Source organism: Perognathus longimembris, chromosome 6 (genome assembly GCF_023159225.1).
Source record: "Perognathus longimembris pacificus isolate PPM17 chromosome 6, ASM2315922v1, whole genome shotgun sequence".
Classification (NCBI taxonomy): domain Eukaryota; kingdom Metazoa; phylum Chordata; class Mammalia; order Rodentia; family Heteromyidae; genus Perognathus; species Perognathus longimembris.
The window spans coordinates 66,213,851-66,233,846 of NC_063166.1; the positions used below are offsets into that span (position 1 = coordinate 66,213,851).

Genomic DNA, 19,996 nt, shown 5'->3' on the forward strand with positions numbered 1-19,996 from the left:
CATCACAGCCGCAGTTTCCTCATCTGCAAAGTGGGGCCGACCGTCTCGCGTACCTAGTCAGGCTGCTGGAAGGTGGCGGGGCCCGGGAGCAGAGCCACGGGCCTCCCCAGGGTTCCCGCGACCGGGCGGCCGGTGGGCACAGCCGGCTCTGCCGACTCATGCCGACTCGGCAGGTCCCAGGCACCGCGTCCCCGCCCCGGGCCTGAGTCACCGCGCCGCACGTCACGCACCCCGCTGCCCCGCCGCCCAGCCGCCCCGTCACCGGCAGACTCACCCCGAGTCAGCGCCCGGGCGCGTCCACGGCGCGCGCCGCGGGCGGGGGCGACGAGGCGCCCCCCAGCGGAGGGTCAAGGGAGTGTGGCTCGGCTCTCGCTGGGGACGGGCAGGACCACGCGGGCTGGCGGGAGGAGCGCGCCGCCCGTCCACCCCCGCCGGCCGCACTAATGGTACGGCCCGGGGTTACTTAAAGCCGAGAGGCGTCGCGGCCTCGCGGAAGTGGCGGCGCTATGGGGCTGCGTGCGGGCGGATCGCTGGGCAGGGCGGGTGCCGGGCGGGCGCCCGAGGGGCCCGAGCAGAGGAGCGGCGGCGCGCAGGGGGGCAGCATCCACTCGGGCTGCATCGCCGCCGTGCACAACGTGCCGCTGAGCGTGCTCATCCGGCCGCTGCCCTCCGTGCTGGACCCGGCCAAGGTGCAGAGCCTAGTGGACACCATCCGGGTGAGCCCGGGGAGGCCGGCCCGCAGGCGGGAGGGAGGACGCGGTGCGCAGGTGGAGCTCGGCGGCGGCTGTGTGACCTTGACCAAGTGCCCCGGCCTCTCTGGGCCTCTGCTCCCTCCTCACTTGAGCTAGAAGGGAATGGGGCTAGACAGTGAAAACAGAGACCGATGGGTAACTCTTAAACCAGCAGCCTCGCGCTGCAAGCTCTGTTAAGTTTATATTGCCCCCAAGAAACTGAGGCTCGGGGAGTGCCTCACTTTTGCTGCTAGGAGGACCCACCTCTTTTGCTGACAGGATCAGCTCTGCCTCTGGGAGTGGGAGAGGACTGGGGTCAGACTCACCTGAAGGGCAGGTGTTGTAGAAGGCAGGTGCTATTGGTGGGGGGGGGGGGGGGGAGGAGATACTGGAATGTGTCAAGTTAGGCCTACATGGCTTCTTGTCCCTTCTAGACCCTTGAGCAGTGAGCACCTGGGACCCCTGAACTCCACTTGTACAGTCCATACTGCTTTTCAGATCTAGAACTTTGAGTGGAGCCACCTCCCCAGCCGTCCACAAGACTGCTTCCTGCCTGCCTGCCACCTCTGACTCCCTGACCTTCCTTCTTACAAGTCCTTGCCCCGGTCCCTACTTCCTGAGACGCTTTTCTGTGTAGTGCTTCTGCCCACATAGCCTGTGTATATCGTATTGCCTGTCCAGCCCTGTGAACTTCACACCAGCAGGGTCTTTGTCGTCTTGGCCTACCATCTTGGTGGGAGGGGATCTAATTCTGCACCCTCTCTCCACCACTGGGCCCCTGCACAGGCTTTTCCCCCTGTCAGGAAACTCCTACTGTCTCTGCTTTACTATTTCTTCCTTCTCTTGTGTCTGCATCTCCCCTCCCCTCTTGGGCTAGGGTCCCTGGGACCTCCTGTATAGCTACTGGAGACTGAACATCCCCCTCAGTTTCTAAGACCTGTTTGGACATTATCTTCCGAGGCTGCACCCTCAGGCTCCTTGAGGGCTGACAGGACCAGCTCTGCCTCTGCAAGTGACCACCCAGGTAGTTTCCCATGGCCACTGTATCACATTGCCACCAACGGTGTGACTTCAGTGATAGGTGTGTACCTATCACTTTACAGTTCAGGAATCCAGGGGCCCAGGGGCCCAGGGTCCTAGGTGCCCAGGCCTCTTCCTCATTCCAAGGCAGCAGGAGCAGGTGGGGCTCTCCTCTCCTCCCTCCACTCCTGCCACCCTCCTACCTTTCCCACTTACTCTCCTTTTTTATGGGTGTTTTTGAGACAGGATTTCCTTATGTAACCCCAGCAGGACTCAAACTCATAACCCTCCTGTCTCAGCTTCCCAAGTGTTGGGATTACAGGTGTGTGCCATGCCCAGCCCTCTTCCACTTTTTTTTCCCCCCAGTACTGAAGGTTGAGCCAGGACTCTGCACTGGCCGGGCAAGCACTCTACCACAAAGCCACACTCGCTTTTCCACTGTTAACATCTCTGGGGACCACTTTGCACCCAGAATTGACTGAGTAAACTGTTCTAACCACCCGATCTTCACATCCTTAGTTCCCTTCAAAGTCCCTTCTGCCACAGAGGCCATGCTCACCAGCTGGGGAAGTAACCAGGCTCCTGCTTGTGCTAAGCAAGCACTCCACCCTTGAGTCATACCTCCAGTCCAGGACCGGGGAATCTTTAGGGACTAGGATTCTGCCCACCCACCATGACGCCCCAGCACCCACCAGCACAAGGCTGGAGGACTTGGGGATTCCAAACCAGCCTGGAACAAAGACCTTGTGAGATCTTACCTATCTCCAGGGCTGACCCACATCCAGCTCCTGCTGACCCTTCTGACCCCTTCCAGCCTTCACCTTTCCAGTCCATTCTAGTCTGCTGGCTTCTTCCCTGGCCTCCAGCACAGGGAGCTTGTTCTTGCCTCAGGGCCTTTACACTTGCTGTTCTTCTTTGTGGCATGCTCTTCCCTCAGGTAATACACAGTGTACATTACTGAGCACTTCCTGTGGTCCAGGGAAGTGCTCCACTGCAGGAGCACTTCGTGTACAGTCACTCATGAAGCTCATCTGCTCTGTGGGGCCCATCTGTTGTACACACACACACACACACACACACACATTTTGATAGATGGGGTAACAGAGGCACAGGAGCTCACACAACTGGTAAATAGCAGAGCAGAGATTGGAGCCCCGCAATGTAAGCGAGTTCAAGTGGGTTTCTGCTTCAGCGTCACCTCAGAGGCCTCTGGGCCCCATCCCTGTCATGTCACCTGGGTTCCTGCCATCCCATTGCTCTCCTACATTGAAACCCCCAAAAGTCAGGGCCATCAGGGCCGCATCTCCTCCCCACTGTGCCTTGTCCTGGGTGTGGAGCTGTGCATGGTTTATAGGAAAGATTCACACCCTGGTCTCGGGGGAGGGGGGGAGGGAGGGACCCTTCGCTGCAGCGTCAGCCCCTTCCCCCAGTGTGATCTTCAGGCTGTCAGAGCAGCCAGCGTAGAGCATTCCCGGGCCCCTGGCTGCTGGCTCCACCACGCCAGTGCACATGTGCTGTTGGAGTTCCACACGGGCTGACAGCAGCCCGCTTTGCACACTGCACATGCGCTGTCAGAGTTCCACGCAGGCTGACAGCAGCCCGCTTTGCACACTGTAGAGGGTGGTCCATGCTCACTGGCCCTGTGCCTCCTTCTCTCCAGGAGGACCCAGACAGTGTGCCCCCCATCGACGTCCTCTGGATCAAAGGGGCCCAGGGCGGCGACTACTTCTACTCCTTCGGTGGCTGCCACCGCTATGCCGCCTACCAGCAGCTGCAGCGAGAGACCATCCCTGCCAAGCTGGTGCAGTCTACCCTCTCCGACCTGAGGGTGTACCTGGGCGCGTCCACACCCGACTTGCAATAGCAGCACCCGCCCCCACCCTTCCCCAAGAGCCCTGAAGACACAGCTGGACGCCCCCCCCCCCCCCCCGTGGGCCGGCAGGGCACAGCAGCTTTGACTACCCAGCCCGAGACTTGGGCTCGGCAGCCGGATGCCCGGTTTCCACCTCTGCACAGGTGGGACCACAGCCTTGTCCCTGAGGGATTCCTGAGAAGGGTGTGAGGAAGGAGACGGACAGCAAGGCCCTGTGTCACGGGGCACATGCCAGTCCCCAGGGACAAGGGCCTTCTACACTTTTGGCTTTATAATACCTATTATGTGGACAGTGCAATAGAAAATAAAAGAAAGCCTGAGTGACAGGGGCTTAAATAAAATGGGTTTGTTCCACATGGCCTGGAATCTGGAGACCAATGACCAGCATGACATTGCTTCACAAACTCAGCCAAGCTCATTTCACCAGATTCTTCTGCTTGCCTGCAATGCTTTTTACTTCATGGTTGCAAGATGGCTGCCATATCTCCAGGAATCTTGTCAACGTTCAGTGAAGAAAGGAGTAGGGAAAGGGGAAGGGCCAGACCAGCTGGACCTATCAACTTTTATCAGAAAGAAAAACTTCTTTCAGAGACTTGGGGAGGTGGGGTTCTCTCTCTCTGTCTCTGTCTCTCTCACACCCTCACACACACAGAGCTTCAACCACTCTGAGTCACTGCCCTGCCCTTGGGCCTTGGGCATCTAGGGGAAAGGAGAAGGTCTGGATATTTCGGGGCCAGGGTGGAGGGAGAGGCACCCTTTACTGTCAGCACCAGCAGATGGGGTGGACAGGTGGGGCATCCTAGAGGGGCTTCTGCAAGCGTGGCTGGCAAAGGAAGGTGTAGGGCATGGTGGGCCTGTCCTCCTGACCTCAGGGAGGCCAGTCACTGGACTTCCAAGCCTCAGTGTCCCTAGCGGGAGAGCTAGGACAGCAGCTTTGTCACCCCGGGTGTTCGGGGAGCAAGGCTGAGAAGGGGGAGCAGATGCAGTGTGGGTGGTAGTAGACTAAGTCTGAACACAAAAAAAGTGACATTGGAGCTGAGCGCTGGTGGCTCAGGCCTATAATCCTAGCTACTGAGGAGGCTGAGATCTGAGGACTGTAGTTCAAAGCCAGCCCAGGCAGGAAAGTCCGTGAGACTTCTGTCAACCACCAGAAAACCAGAAATCCACTGTGGCTCTACACTGGCAGGACAGCTGGAGATCTGGCATGGTTTGGCACCTCTTAGTGTGGACCACCTGTGCTATGGTGATTTATGACTTCCTGTGACCTTGGGATGGACTGGGTGAAGAATGTGGGAGACTCTGTACCAACTGTACCTCCTCTGTACATCTAGAATAAAAGTTTAATAACAAAGGAGTCGCAACAGCTTTAGATGGGGGGGTAGGTTCTCAGGCTGCTGGGCTGGGCTCCACTTAGGGGCCTTAGCCAAGGACCACTATTTATTTGATTCAACAGTACTAGAGTTTTTTTTTTTTCTGGTTTTTTTTTTTTGGCCAGTCCTGGGCCTTGGACTCAGGACCTGAGCACTGTCCCTGGCTTCTTTTTGCTCAAGGCTAGCACTCTGCCACTTGAGCCACAGCGCCCCTTCTGGCCGTTTTCTGTATATGTGGTGCTGGGGAATCGAACCTAGGGCCTCGTGTATCCGAGGCAGGCACTCTTGCCACTAGGCTATGTCCCCAGCCCCAAACAGTACTAGAGTTTGAACACATAAGTGCTCCACATTTCAAACCACATCCCCAGCCCCTTTTGCTTGTTTTCAGATAGGCACTCATGCTTTCTCCCTAGGACCAGCCTCTAACCACAATCCTCCCATATCTATCTCTCAAGTAATCTCTACCTTGATACCCAGCTTGTTTCTTTCTTTTTTTTTTTTTCTCTCAGCTTGTTTCTTGAAACTAGGTCTTTTTATTCTTCTTAAGATAGTTGTACAAAGTTTTCAGTTCAACCTGTTAAGGCAAGGTCTTGCCTAGAAACACAGTCCTCTCATTTTTACCTCCTATGTAGCTGGGATTGCAGGAATGTACTATAACACCCCATTAAAAACCTCCATCCATCCATCTATTTATTTACTTTTGTCAGCTATGGAGCTTGAACTCAGGGCCAGGGCACTCTCCCTGAGCTTTTATACTCAAGGCCACCAGTTCTGGTTTTCTGGTTAATTGGAAATAAGAGTCACAGGCTTTCCAGCCCAGGCTAGCTTTGAACTAGCTTTGATCCTCAAATCTCAGTCCCCTGAGTAGCTAAGGTTATAGATGTGAGCTATGAGCCCCTGGCCAAGAACCTCATATTTAGACTGTATTGATTGTATTCAAATACCGTGACACACACACAGGTGCACACACAGGCACTAGCACACCAAGGCCCATGCTGTGCCCAGGAAATCTGTGTTCTGGGGCCAGTGTGGGTAAGACGTTCTCTTTCCTGGAGGAGTTTTACAAGCCCAGCTACCTACCCTCTGAGTTTGTGTCGAGTGTCAGGAAAGCAATGGTCATGCTTGTGAGTTGCTGTGCCAGTCTTAACCAAAGAGCCCTCTGCACACACTGTACGAATGTGCTCACCCCTTCTTAAAAGAGGTTGTTCCTTCTTGAAAGGACGGCCCCACCAGGCAGATGGGGAGGACCATACAGATTAGACTTGGGTCTGGGAATGTGGCTTAGGTAAGGGGAGCCCCGCTTGTTTAGACTTGGGTCTGGGAATGTGGCTTAGGTAAGGGGAGCCCGACTTGGGAAGGCGTGGCCTGCAGGTTAACTGGGAATGAGGACTGACAGCTGTGTTTCTCTGCTACCAGCAGGTGGCGTAGTCTTCCTGTCCCCGGAGCAGGGCTGGGCCTCTGGGTTGCAGAGTTGCTGCTGTGGCAAAGAAGGTCTGACTGAGGGAGGCTAGGATGCTGCCCCGCAGGTTCAGGCCTGGAAATGAGGCCTGGCTTGAAGGCAGGAGGTGAAGTTCAGGTTCTGCTTGTCCTGTCTACTCTTGACATGTGCCTGCCTATGCTTATGGAACCAAGCTCCTTCGGAAAAGTCACCTTCAAGAAGCTTCTGGGCTCTTTCACAAAGGGGTCCCTATTCGGGGCTCCCACGACCCCACGTGTCTGTTCCCTCTTGCCTGGAACCTGGATCCAGGGAATAACTTGTACAGGGTCCCCGAGATCCTCACCGCCTTTGAACCAACCCCGTTCACCAGGGCAGATTTTTGTGAGTTATGATGTGTGTGTGTGTGTGTGTGCACGCGCGCGCGCGCGTGTGTACGCATGCACCTATCATGGAGCTTGAACTTAAAGCCTGGATGCTTTTCTGAGCTCTTTTTTGTTGTTGTTGCTTTACTCACCACAGTGCCACTTCCGGCTTTTGGCTGTTTAATTGGAGATCCGATTTTTTTTTTTTTTTTTTTTTTTTTTTGCCAGTCCTGGGCCTTGGACTGAGGGCCTGAGCACTGTCCCTGGCTTCTTTTTGCTCAAGGCTAGCACTCTGCCACTTGAGTCACAGCGCCCCTTCTGGCCATTTTCTGTATATGTGGTGCTGGGGAATCGAACCCAGGGCTTCAAGTATAAGAGGCAAGCGCTCTAGCCACTAGGCCATATCCCCAGCCCCTGGAGATCCGATTCTTGTGGACTTTCCCACCTGGTAACGGTGATGCTCAGACCTCAGCCTCCTGCAGAGCTAGAATTTCAGGAGTGAGCCTCCACTCCCCCAGCTAACAGCAGATTTTCATCATTTAATTTTATAATCATACAGAGTTACCCACGTTTTAAGATAGGAAGCCAGGTGGGGCGGTGCATTCCTGTTATTACAGCACTTGGGAGACTGAGGCCAGCCTGACCTACATAGTGAGACTCTGTCTCAAAAAGAGACGGAAATAGCAAATAATTCAACAGGGCAAAGCAGAAGGCCATGATGAATCCTAGTCCTGGCCATCTGGGGAGCGTGGCTTTCCAGCATTCGGGGTGCCGGTGGGAGTGAAGGACATGGCTCCTTTCATCTTACTTGCAGGGGCTCTCAGTAGCCCCACGGGCGGCTAGGCTCTTCTCCCATGCTGGCCTCTGCTCAAGGCCTCCCCTCATTCTGCCCCCTGTCCAGTTTTATTTTCTTCCTGGCACTTGTCATGCCACCCACTAGAATGTGAATCCTGGAGCAGGACCAGATCCGACCTGCTTCTTACTGCGGAACCAGTGCTGAGAACAGGCAGCATACCTTGTATGTGGCCAATAAACAGAAGCTGAATAAATAACTCCTGTGTGGATTAGGCCCTTCTTTGTCATTGCTGCATAGTGCTCCAGGAAACAATAGCCATTTATGAGTCTGACCTGTCAGTGGTCCCTTGGGGGTTTGAGTTTGCTCCCTGCTGCTCCTGGTTGCCATCCTGTGCTCTCTCTGTTTGTGCATGTAGGAGCAGGCTGCCTGGCCCTGGCTCAGGCTCTCTTTCCCCTTCTCAGATACTGGCCCCTTGCTCTCCAGGGTGGCTCATCAGGGATTTCTTACTGGTTCCCTTCACCCAGCAGAGTTTGGGAGCCTGTGTTCCTTCTCTGTGCCTCATCTCCGTCTTCATTTTCCTTGGTGTGTGTGGGGGGGGAGGGGGGAGTAGGGAGAGGAACTGGGGCTTGAACTCAGGGCCTTATGCTCAAACCTGGCTCAAATCACTCCAGCTCCACTTCCAGCTCTTTGGTGGTTAATTGGAGATAATCTCTTGGATTTGGCTGGCTTCCCCAGGCTGGCTTCCAACAGCGATCCTCAGATCTCAGCCTCCTGAGTCACCAGCCAGCTGAGTGTGAGCCAGCAGCACCCAGCTCTCTTTACCTTTTTCAATGTCATGATCATGGTTAAGAACCAAAGAAAGGCATGAAGCTGGATGGTGCCTTTGTGTCCTCCAGAATTGAGGGCGGCTATGGAGTCCCCATCCGATGCCCCAGCCTGGGGCAAAGGCAGCACTGGGCTGCCCAGACAGGACAGGACATCACACAGAACCTGCTAATCCCCCACAGATCTGACACACACATGGCTGTGCATGCCTGTAATCCCAGCATTCTGGAGGCCCAGGGGCTGAGGCAGGACAAGGGAGAATCCAAAGGCAACTGGTACTACCTAAGGAGGCCCTGTCAAGACATACCAAAGCACTGGCAAAAGTAAGGGAAGGGGTGACATCATCTAAAAAGAAACCTCCGGGCTGGGGATATAGCCTAGTGGCAAGAGTGCCTGCCTCGGATACACGAGGCCCTAGGTTCGATTCCCCAGCACCACATATACAGAAAACGGCCAGAAGCGGCGCTGTGGCTCAAGTGGCAGAGTGCTAGCCTTGAGCGGGAAGAAGCCAGGGACAGTGCTCAGGCCCTGAGTCCAAGGCCCAGGACTGGCCAAAAAAAAAAAACTAAAAAGAAACCTCCCCTCTGGGCTGGGAATATGGCCTAGTGGCAAGAGTGCTTGCCTAGCATGCATGAAGCCCTGGGTTCGATTCCCCAGCACCACATATACAGAAAAAGCCAGAAGTGGCGCTGTGGCTCAAGAGGTAGAGTGCTAGCCTTGAGCAAAAAGAAGCCAGGGACAGTGCTCAGGCCCTGAGTTCAAACCCCCAGGCCCAGGGCACACACGCACTTACACATGCGCTCACACACGTATGGGCGTGCAAATCACGAGCCTTTCCCCTGGAAAGATAGTTGGGGGTGTTTCTGGGGCTCCCTTATTGCTGACCTGCACCCACCGAGGCTCTGGCTCCACGGCTGGCGGTGTGAAGGTGCTCCGTCGGGGCCGGTGGGGGACCAGCGGGTTCCGTGTGCTGTCCCGTCCTCTTCAGGCAGCTCAGCGCTGCCCTTGGCCCAGGCTGAGGCACCGGATGGGGTCTCGGTGAGTCCCGGGACAGGACAGCCTATTCTGGCCTGATAGAGGGGTAAACTGAGGCCCGCCACAGCTAGCCGCCTGGCCTCGGAGCCTCGGCTTGCCCGGGGGGCCCCCCACGCCCACGCCGCGCCCCCCTGGCGGCCCCGCCCGGGCCTGACCCCGCCGCCCGCCTGGCGGGTGACCCCGGCGGCCGCCAATCCATTGGTTCCAGCTCCGGGGAGGCGCAGAACAAAGCGGGCTTTGTGGCGGCCGCGGGCCCCTCCGGAACTGCGGGCGACGCCCCCGCCGACAGCCGTGTAATGTCTTCCAGAGCCCGGCCCGCGCCCTGCGGGGACCCCCGCACCGGCCCGGGGCGCCCCTCGCCCGGCTCCGCGCGGGGCAGCTGTGGGCCTTGCGTGCGCCCGGCCATGCGCGCCTGGCTCGACCTGCACCTGGTACCTGGCAACCCCGAGCTCTCCCGCGGGCCTCCTGCCTGGGAAGCCCAGCGGCTGCTCCCGTCAGTGCCCCCCATGCTTACCCTGTGGTTGAGAGATAGTCACACCCCCTCCCCACCCCGCCCAGAGGGCCGGGGTTTGAACTCAGGGCCCTGAGCTTGGTAGACAGGCACTCTAGCACTCAAACCATGCCCCTTTCCCCAGCGTAAAGGCATAAATAAATGCCTTTGTCATTTTCCTCAACAAAGTCTTGCTTTTTTACCTGGAAATCGATCCTCCCATTGACACTTTCTGCTTAGCTGGGAAGACAGGTATGCCCCACCCCCCCACCTGCAGTAACGGATTCACGTGGGTTCTTGATAACTTTCTGCCCAGGCTGACCAGAAACAGGGAACCTCCGGATCTCAACCTCGAAAGTAGCTGGGATAAGAGCAAGCCACCTTGCCAGGTTGAAGTGGTCAAAACAAATCTGTTGTGAATTGTGCCTTTTGCCAACTGCAGGGTCTTGGTAAGCCGTTCACCCCTCAGAACAGCAATGAGAACCAGCATTTATTGAGCATCTACTATGTGCTGAGTGAGCTAGCACATTGTAGGTGCTCAGTAAACATTCACAGAGGAGGAGCAGCTCCGAATGCAGGAGGCAGATGGATGTCTCAGCCTCGAGTTCCTTGTCTGTTAAGGAGAGGCACGGTAAGTCCCCACGAATGTCTTAACTCTTTCCCGATGGGGACACATGCCTCACTGGGTGTCCTAAAGGCCCTCAGCCTTTTGCCGCCTCCCCAAGCAGGAAGGGTAGGCTCCCCACCTGCTTATAAGGAAGGAAAGTACAAGAGCAGGATCTCTCTCTCTCTCTCTCTCTCTCTCTCTCTCTTTCTCTCTTAGACACACACACACACACACACACACACACACACACACACTTGCCTTCCCTGTCTCACCATTTACATCTGGAGGGCTAAGGTAGGTAGAGAGGAAGCCCTGTCCAGACAGAGGCCTGAGGGGCCACAGAGGGATCTAGGCAGGGTGGGAAACTTCCACCTGCCCTCCTTCCTTTTGCACAAGCCAGCGCTGTGCCAAGCACAGAGGACCATTGGTGCACAACGTAGGCACCACCTGTTCGCCCTGAGTCCAGTGATGTGAGCCTGGAGCAGATACAAAGGGCCAGGGCTGCCAGGGAAGGGAACAGAAGTGTCCAAGCCACAATGGGCAGAAACATGAACTGGACAAGATCTTCCACACAGTCCTTGTGTTCCAACCTGGGTGGGGCTGCGTCCCCAGGCTGTGAGCCCCCCACGAGGAGATTTGGGACCACGACAGGGAGCATCCTTGTGCCAGGCCCACGTGGAGTCTGCGAGGAGCAGGAATTGGTGACCCTGGAGAGGGGGTGGGTATTCTCACACCACCTCACGCCCTGGCTATTTGCTGTCTCCTGGGTAGCCACTTTGTCAGGGACTCTGAACTTTATTGTCCCTTTAAGACGTGAGGCACACCCACATGGTATCTGTGCTATTATTTAAAATAACATCTTCAAGAGAACTTTAAATGTGTCATGGTGGTGTTTTGCACTGCTGGGTAGAACTCATGGCAGTCAAGTGCTCTACCACTGCGCTACAGCCTCTACCCTCTTACCCCTTGTTTGTTTTGGGTTGTTTTAGATAAGATCTCATGATGTAGCCTGACCAGGTAAGCCTCAAACTTACAATCATCTGCCTCCATCTTCGCAGTGCTGGGACGTGCACCACTATGTCTGGTTACAACCAGCATTTTATTTTATTTATTTATTTATTTATTTATTTATTTATTTATTTATTTATTTATTTATTTATTGCCAGTTCTGGGCTTGGACTAAAGGCCTGAGCACTGTCCCTGGCTTCTTTTTGCTCAAGGCTAGCACTCTGTCACTTTAGCCACAGTGCCACTTCTGGCCATTTTCCATATATGTGGTGCTGGGGAATCGAACCCAGGGCTTCATGTATAGGAGGCAAGCACTCTTGCCACTAGGCCATATTCCCAGCCCACAACCAGCATTTTAAAGCCAACTTTTTGTTTTCTTTTCTTTTTGTTGATCATAAAGCTTGATCTAAGGGCCTGGGTGCTGTCCCTAATGCTTTTGCTCAAGGCTAGCATTCTACCACTTTGAGCCACAGCAGAGTCTCATGAACATCCTTACCCGGGCTGACTTCAAACCACAATTCTCAGATCTCAGCCTCCTGAGTAGCTAAGATGATAGGCATGAGCCACTAGTACCTGGCTAAAGTCAACTTTGTTGACATAATTGCCACACAGTGAAAAATGCACCTATTTAAAGCATTACCAATACAGTGCGTGTTGATTCATAGCCTGTAACCACAGGTACAGGTAAAATACAGAACACGTCCATCACCCTGAGCTCCCTGGTGCTCCTTTGTGATCAAGCCCCATTGCCACCTGGGTCCAGGAAGCTCCTTCTTCATAAAGCACCAAACAAACCTTGCCTTCCATTAGAGAGGGTGGGATTGCTTAACTTCTGCCCACAGTACTCAGTAGGGGACAAAGTTTAACACATACCACAGTGAAAAGTAAATGCCCCAGCTGGGCACCAGTGGCTTAGGCCTGTCATCCTAGCTACTCAGGAGGTTGAGACCTGAGGACTGTGGCTCAAAGCCATCTAGGGCAGAAACTCCTGAGACTTATCTCTAATTACGCAGTAAAAAGCCAGATGTGGGGGCTGGGAATATGGCCTAATAGGAGAGTGCTTGCCTCCTATACATGAAGCCCTAGGTTCAAGTCCTCAGCACCATATACATAAGCCAGAAGCGGCACTGTGGCTCAAATGGTGCTAGCTTTGAGGGGGAAAAAAAGCCAGGGACAGTGCTCAGGCCTTGAGTTCAAGCCCCAGCACTGACAAAAATAAAGCCTAAGTGGAGGCATGGCTCAAGTGAAGACTGCCAACCTTGAGCGAAAGAAGCTAAAGGACAACACTCAGGCCCCAAATTCAAGCTCCTGTACACACACACACACACACACACACACACACACACACACACACACATACTAATCTGTAATTTTCTGGGAGGAATACAATGTGAAACAAAGTGAGATGGACCTGGATCAAATGAAGCCGAGCCTAGCACCAGCTCTCCAGAGAGGCATGGGAAGAGGTGGTATTATTGACATGCTTGGGGACCTTCTCAGCCTATGAGGACAGAGAAACACTGGCACAAGAACCAATTCCCCACAGTGGACATACCGTTATCCAGTCATCTGTGGCCATTGACCCCCATCCTCATTTTCCCACTGTCCTCTCCACTCTGGGTGACACAGGTTGCATATTGAGGAAGCTTGGCCATCCCTCATCCCTATGTTATCCACACACCCATGCGTGCAAGTGTTTAGTGTCAGCTACAATGGAGCTGCACAGAAATAAACAATGAACTAGGTGATACATCAGACTTGAGTGTGCCACCGTGCTGGCTACACAGCAGACCCCAAGCCAAAAAAAAATTACCAAGATGTTGCTCTAACAGTCTGCCTGGAGCAACCAAGGAAGGCTTCCCAGAGGAGAAAGTCTTTGAATAGAACCTTGACAGAGGTAATTCTTCAATTCCATTCATTTAACAGATAGGGAACTGGAGGTCCCCAAGAGGTAACAAGAGGCCACACAAGAAGAGGAGATACACGGATGGACAGAACCCTAGTTCCCCATTTCCCTCAAGGGCTAAGCTGGGTGGCAGAGAGCAGGCAGGAGAACCACCTGGGAAAGGGGGCTCCCAGGCCAGGATCTGGAATCCATTTGCTCTGGCCCAGTTCTGTTTTCCCAGGGCCAAGGAGGAGGCCCTACCCACCTCTCTCCACCCACCATCTGCTCCCTGTTTATTTATTTATACTTAAGTCTCACCTCCCCACCCTGCTGGGGGCACCAAACACAGCAACAACCAAGGGGATGAGGGGAGAGACAGAAGCCCCACGGCAGGGAAAGCCAGGGCTGAGAGTCCCCCATGAACAGAGAATGGATTCCCACCCCAGCTCAGCTGTCACTCTGGTGCAGCCATCTTGTGCCCATGTCCTTCCCTTGAACACCAGGCTAGTGTAAGGCTGGGAGAGAGGAGCCGGCGAGGCACCTGGCTGCCACCTAGCACGGTGTAGCTCAGCATCACTGCCCTTGTGTGGCCGGAGCACCCCACAAGCCCTATGATCTGTCTCCTCTGTGGCCACCATAGTCCCTGTGTCCCCCTCAGGACCCTCACCCCAGGCCCTGGCCGAGGACAGGAAGTGATTGATATCTGTGACCCACCTGAGGTCTTGATCATGCTTCAGGCTGGTCATGGTGACACACACCTGGAATCCCAGTTACTTAAGAAGTGGAGGCAGGAAGGTCAAGCGTTCGAGGCCAGCCCGTACAAAGTTAGTGAGACTGCATCTTGGAAACAAAATGCAAGCCCAAGTCTAGGAGCTGTAACTCAGTGGCAAAGTGTTTTGCCAAACAGGTACAAGGTCCCAGGTTCAATCCCCAGTACCGGGTGTGAGGGGGCACCTCCAAAACTCATCTGCAGCTCGACAGCTCACAGAGCTTCCTGCCAAGTCCCTGCTTGCTTTGCCAGTGAAGCAAAGCCTGGGTCCTCGCTACTGGTGACCTCTCCTCTGAGTTCTCTGTCCTCATTGCACCCCTCTCTCTGTTCCAGGCTGCCTCGGCTTCTGAGTCCATGGCTCCCCCTGGACCCAGGTCCCTTGGCAAACCTCACAACACAACACAGCATTGGAGCAGGAGTGCGTGCGGCGAGACATGGGGCAGAGGCCTGGGCTCTGGTGTCCGCACGGTCCTGGGGGAGCCACTCAGCAGATGTCTGCACCAGAGAGAGAGACAACTTCCGGCCTGTGCTGGGGGCGGAGGGGGGGGGCTTCACAACCAGACAGAAAGTTCCTGTGGGGAGTTATAAGAGGCCAGTGGAAGGACACAGAACCACTGTGCACTGGCTGCTGAGTAAGCTGCTCTCTTCCTGGTTGCCATGAGGAAACTGAGGTCCAAGAACAGCCACCATTGGTTTGAGCACCACAGGATAGTCTGCACTGGGAGACAATCACACAAGGCTTCCTCTTCCCCACCCTACCCCCCAAGTCCTGGGGCTTGAACTCTGAGCCTGGCACTGTCCCTGAGCTTTTGTGCTCATGGCTAGTGCTCTACCACTTGAGCCACAGCTCTACTTCGGGCTTGTGGTTGGTTAGTTGAAGCTAAAGAGTCTCATAGATTTTCCTGCCCAGACTGGCTTTGAACCTCCATCCTAAGATCTCAGCTTCCTGAATAGCTAGGATTACAGGTGTGAGCCACTGGCAACAGACCAACCAAGGCTTCCTCTTTATGTCTGCTTCTGGCCTGGGGCTGGGAGAGAAGGCGATTGTGGGGGTGAGTCCTTCTGCATAGCCCGTGCCAGTTAAGGAGAGACAAAAGCGGGAATCAGTGCAGGAGGGAAAGGAGGCAGGTGCCTGGGGTGCTCAGTCCTCACCCTCCTCAGTGCTCAATTCCCCCACACCCACCCCATGACATGCCCCCCCCCCCAGCCCTCCTCATCTGGCCTCCATGTGCTGGAGCTGCACCTGAGTACACAGGCCCGCCCATCTGTCTTGTGCTGTCAGAGGATCAATGGGTTCCTGAGGCCAACCCCAGCAGGGTGCTGATGGGGAGCCCTAGCAGAGCCAAGATGGGGACCTGGGTGGAGAGGGGGCAGCACAGAGAGGCCAGGCTGAGCCTGGACCTGGCATTTTGTTAGGAAAGACCCCCTCCTCACCACACTCCCCCCAAGGCTGGTTCCCCAGCACAACACATGTCGACTCTTTTATATGGGAAATGGGGGGACCCAAGCTGGTTTCCAGATCTGATTTGCCTCTGACCTTGAGGTCCTGTCCTTTTTCCCTTCTCTGGGCCTCCATTTCCTTAATTTTGAGTGTGAAGAGATTGCCTGACCCTGGGATGAACCTAAGTGTCCAAATCAGCAAGAAGGTTACCCTTCAGGGACAGATACCAAACAATCCAAAAGGTGAAATGGAAAGAGCAGGGCACAGAAAGATCTGACAGGAGGATCTGTGTGTGCTTTACCTGTCTGTACATAGCATGCATGGAGACACGATGCAACACAGTGAGAATAGAAAAGGGGAGGGGAGAGGTCCTGGGTGAACAGGAATGGTGGAGGCTTGCCTGACACATATAACACACTCCCCCTCAACACTCATGGCATTATTGGAATATTGCTCCCTGCTGGAGTCTTCCTTGGTCAAATAATAATTATATTTAATGCAAAACAGATCAACCTGCTCAGAGATCCAAGGGCAGAAAGCATGAAAAGAAACAAGTGCTTACACAGTCTCAGTGTTTCTCTCCAGAAGATGCTCACGGGTTACAAAGAGAAATCGTAGTTTCAAGGTAGAGAAGGTGGCAGGTAGCACCTTAACCATGTGATCAGAGGCAACTCTCAAGCTGGCAGCTGGTCCCCTAAACAGGATGGGAAGCACCCAGCAGCACCCTTCTATGGTGGTCTTAGACCAACATGCAAAAACCTGAGTCTCATCATAAAGAAAGAATAGAAGCCAGGTGCTGGTGGCTCACACCTGTAATCCTTGCTACTCAGGAGGCTGAGATCTGAGGATAGAGGTTCAAAGCCAGCCTTGGCAGGACAGTCTGTGAGACTGTTATCTCCAATTAACCACCAGAAAACCAGAAGTGGTTCTGTGGCTCAAAGTGGTAGAGTGCTAGCTTTGAGCAAAAGAACTCAAGGGTAGCATCCAGGCCCCAAGTTCAAATCCCATGACTGACAAAAAGGAGAGAGAGAGAGAGAGAATCTTAAATGAATGATTGGCCATTCTCTCCATCTTCCAGAATGTTAAGGTTGTAAAAGTCAAAGAAAAGCTAAGCAATATCCCAGAAGCAAACTAAAGAGAGGTCAGAACCATTTGAGCCACAGCTCCACTTCTGGTTTTCTGGTGGGTAATTAGAGATTAACTTTGGAGACCTTGGAGTCTCAAGGTCTTTCCTTCCCAGGCTGGCTTCAAACTGTTATCCTCAGATCTCAGTCTCCTGATTAGTTACCATTACAGGTGTGAGCCACTGGTGTCTGGCTAAATAAGTAAAATTTTGATGTTCTTCTTGCAATTTGAGGCCAAGTTACGTGCAATTTTCATCTGAGCCATGCTTCAGTCCTATTTATTGCTTTTCTATGGGGTAATTGGCAATGTGTTTGTAGGGCTTTGGGAGAGATGATAGCACCGTACCAGCAGCAGCATCTGGTTTTGGTAGAAAGTCTGTACTGTCACTTTATTGGATAACAGCCAGTATCTGTGGCTCATGCCTATACTCCTAGCTACTCAGGAGGTTGAGAGTTGAGAACTGGGCTGAAAAGTCCACGAGATTCTCATTTCCAAGTAACCAGCAAAAATCCAGAAGTAGAGCTGTGGTTCAAGTGGTAGAGTAGCAGCCTTGAGCAACACAGCTAAACAATGCTGGGTACTGATGGCTCATGCCTTTTATTCTAGCTATTCAGGAGATTGAAATCTGTGAATCTAGGTTTGAAGACTGATGAGGCAGAAAGTCCCTGAGACTCTTATCTCCAACAAACTAACAAAAAAAGTGAAGGGCGGGGCACTCCTGACTCACATCTGTAATCCTAGCTACTCTGGAGGCTAAGATATGAGGATTGGGGTTCAAAGTCAGCTGGGGCAGGAAAGTCCATGATACTCTTATCTCCAATTAACCATCAGAAAACCAGAAGTGGAGCTGTGGTTCAAAGTGGTAGAGCGCTAGCCTTGAGCACAAAAGCTCATGGACAGCTCAAGCCCTGAGTTCAAGCTCCATGACAAAAAAAAAAAAAAAAAAAAAGTGAAGGTGTGGTAGAATGCCAACCTTGGGCAAAGAGTGGTAACAGATAGTGTTCAGACCCTGAGTTCAAGTCTGAGTACCAGGGCTGGGAATATGGCCTAGTAGTAAAGTGCTTGCCTCATATATATGAAGCCCTGGGTTCGATTTCTCAGCAACACACACATAGAAAAAGCTGGACGTAGCACTGTGGCTCAAGTGGTAGAGTGCTAGCCTTGAGCAAAAAGAAGCCAGGGACAGTACTCAGGTCCTGAGTTCAAGCCCCAGGACTGGCAAAAAAAAAAAAAACCCAAAAAACTAAAAGTCCTAGTACCAGCATAAGTGGGGGGGGTGGAGGGAAAGAGAGGAAGGGAGGGAGAGAGAGAGGGAGAGAGAGAGAGAGAGAGTATGAAGTAGGCTTAGTATTCACAGTTCTATGACACAGTTCTATTGAATTGGACTTGTTTTGTTTTCTTTCTTTCTTTCTTTCTTCCTTTCTTCCTTCCTTCCTTCCTTCCTTTCTTTCTTTGTTTCTTTGTTTCTTTCTTCCTTCTTCCTTTCTTCCTTTCTTTCTTTCTTTCTTTTTGCCAGCCCTGAGGCTTGGGACTCAGGGCCTGGGCACTGTCCCTGGCTTGTTTTTTGCTCAAGGCCAGCACTCTACCTCTTGAGCTACAGGGCCACTTCCTGCTTTTTCGGTTTGTGTGGTGCAGAGGAATCAAACCCAGGGCTTCCTGCGTGCTAGGCAAGCACTGTACTGCCAAGCCACATTCCCGGCCTCTGGACTTGTTTTCTCAGTGCTGGGAATTGTGTTGATACTAGCAAAGTAACTCCTTTCTTCTACAGCACCAGAACCTCACACAAGCTAGACAAGTGTTCTACCTCTTGAGCTATGACCTGCAGCCTGGCTTTGATGTCACAAATCACCTTTCCATCATTCATTGTGTCTGTCCATCCCCCAGTCACATGTACGGAGCATCCAGTACCAGCAGCAGTGCCACTGGGGTGAGCAAAGTAGGCGTGGTCTCTGCCTTACTGAGTGCTCACCATGTGCCAAGCCCCGGGTTCATCTGGAGTGATGAACCACATCCAGTCCCAGCCCTCTGGAAGCTCACTGTCCACCAAGGGAGACCCCATTAGCAAAGGGATGTGAGAACCTAAATGAGGCTGGAAAAGGAAGGACTCTTGGGGGTGGTGTTTGTGGCTCAAAGCTAGTACTCTACCACTTAAGCAGCAGCTCCATTTTTGGCTTCTTAGTGACTAATTGGAGATAAGAGTCTCCAGGAGGGGCTGGGGATGTGGCTTAGTGGTAGAGTGCTTGCCTAGCATACATGAAGCCCTGGGTTCAATTCATCACTACCACATAAACAGAAAAAGCCAGACACGGGGCTGTGGCTCAAGTGGTAGAGTGCTAGCCTTGAACAAAAGAAGCTCAGGGACAGTGCTCAGTCCCTGAGTTCAAGCCCCAGGACTGGCAAAAAAAAAAAAAAGTTTCATGGACTTCACTGCCCAGACTGGTTTTGAACTGAGGTCCCCAGATCTCAGCCTCCTGAGTAGCTAGGATTGCCAGAGTGAAGTGGGTGACATTCAATGAAGACTGGGAGCTCAGTGGCAGAGCAGGGCTTGGTCCCCGGGGGCACCCATGCTCTTTGCAACAAATCAGCCTGTTCCACCTCCTCTCATAAGTCCAGGATGTCACATCTGGAAAGGACCTGATTTATAGTTCAGGAAGAAGTCCTCTGGGGCACAGGGCAGGGCTGTCAGGCAGTTGCCCATGGATCCTCTTTAAAAGCAGTAAGAAGGCAGCCAGGAGATTCCCTGGCTTCCCATCTTCAAAGGCTTGCCAGCCTCTCCCATCCTCAGGGGCCCCAGGCAGCTGTCACGCTGTTTATGGAATGTCCTCAGCCCTGGCCATTCTGGGATGAAGATTGAATTGCTCTCCCGGTGGGAAATGCAAGCAGGTACCTGCTAGGTAGAAAGAACCTGGCTATTTGCTCTACCTGGGAAATGCCATACAGTAGTACTCCAAGTTCACATAGAGCCTCAGTGTCACCTAGCCTAGGAGACCAGAGCCACACCAGAGCCAGTGACCTTCCCCTTCCTGTCCCCTCCCAGCTCCTCCCCAGCCCACTGCCAGACAGGTAAGGAGAGGCTATTCTTTCTTGAACCTGCCCACATCATGCCTCTGCCTGTTCCCCAAGAGTCTCAGGTGACCTCTAAAGTGAACCTCCAGCCTGGAGATGAGGCCTTGGAGATGGGGTGGTCTCCACTCTGCCCACCCCCCAGCCTGTACTGTCAG

The 19,996-nt window shown here is 53.6% G+C and overlaps 1 protein-coding gene across 1 annotated transcript; it reads left to right on the forward strand.

The window, feature by feature from the left end:
* Window positions 1-503: 503 nt before the first annotated feature.
* Srxn1 (sulfiredoxin 1) lies at window positions 504-4,534 on the forward strand. Its single transcript, XM_048348948.1, has 2 exons — window positions 504-716; window positions 3,412-4,534. The coding sequence occupies exons 1-2, from the start codon at window positions 507-509 to the stop codon at window positions 3,613-3,615; spliced, it is 414 nt and encodes a 137-aa protein (XP_048204905.1). The 5' UTR covers window positions 504-506; the 3' UTR covers window positions 3,616-4,534.
* Window positions 4,535-19,996: the final 15,462 nt, after the last annotated feature.

Coding starts and splice junctions, on each gene's coding strand:
- Srxn1 (XM_048348948.1), top strand. CDS start 507: ATGGGGCTGCGTGCGGGCGGATCGCTGGGCAGGGCGGGTGCCGGGCGG. Junction 717..3,411: donor GCCTAGTGGACACCATCCGG/GTGAGCCCGGGG, acceptor CCTTCTCTCCAG/GAGGACCCAGACAGTGTGCC.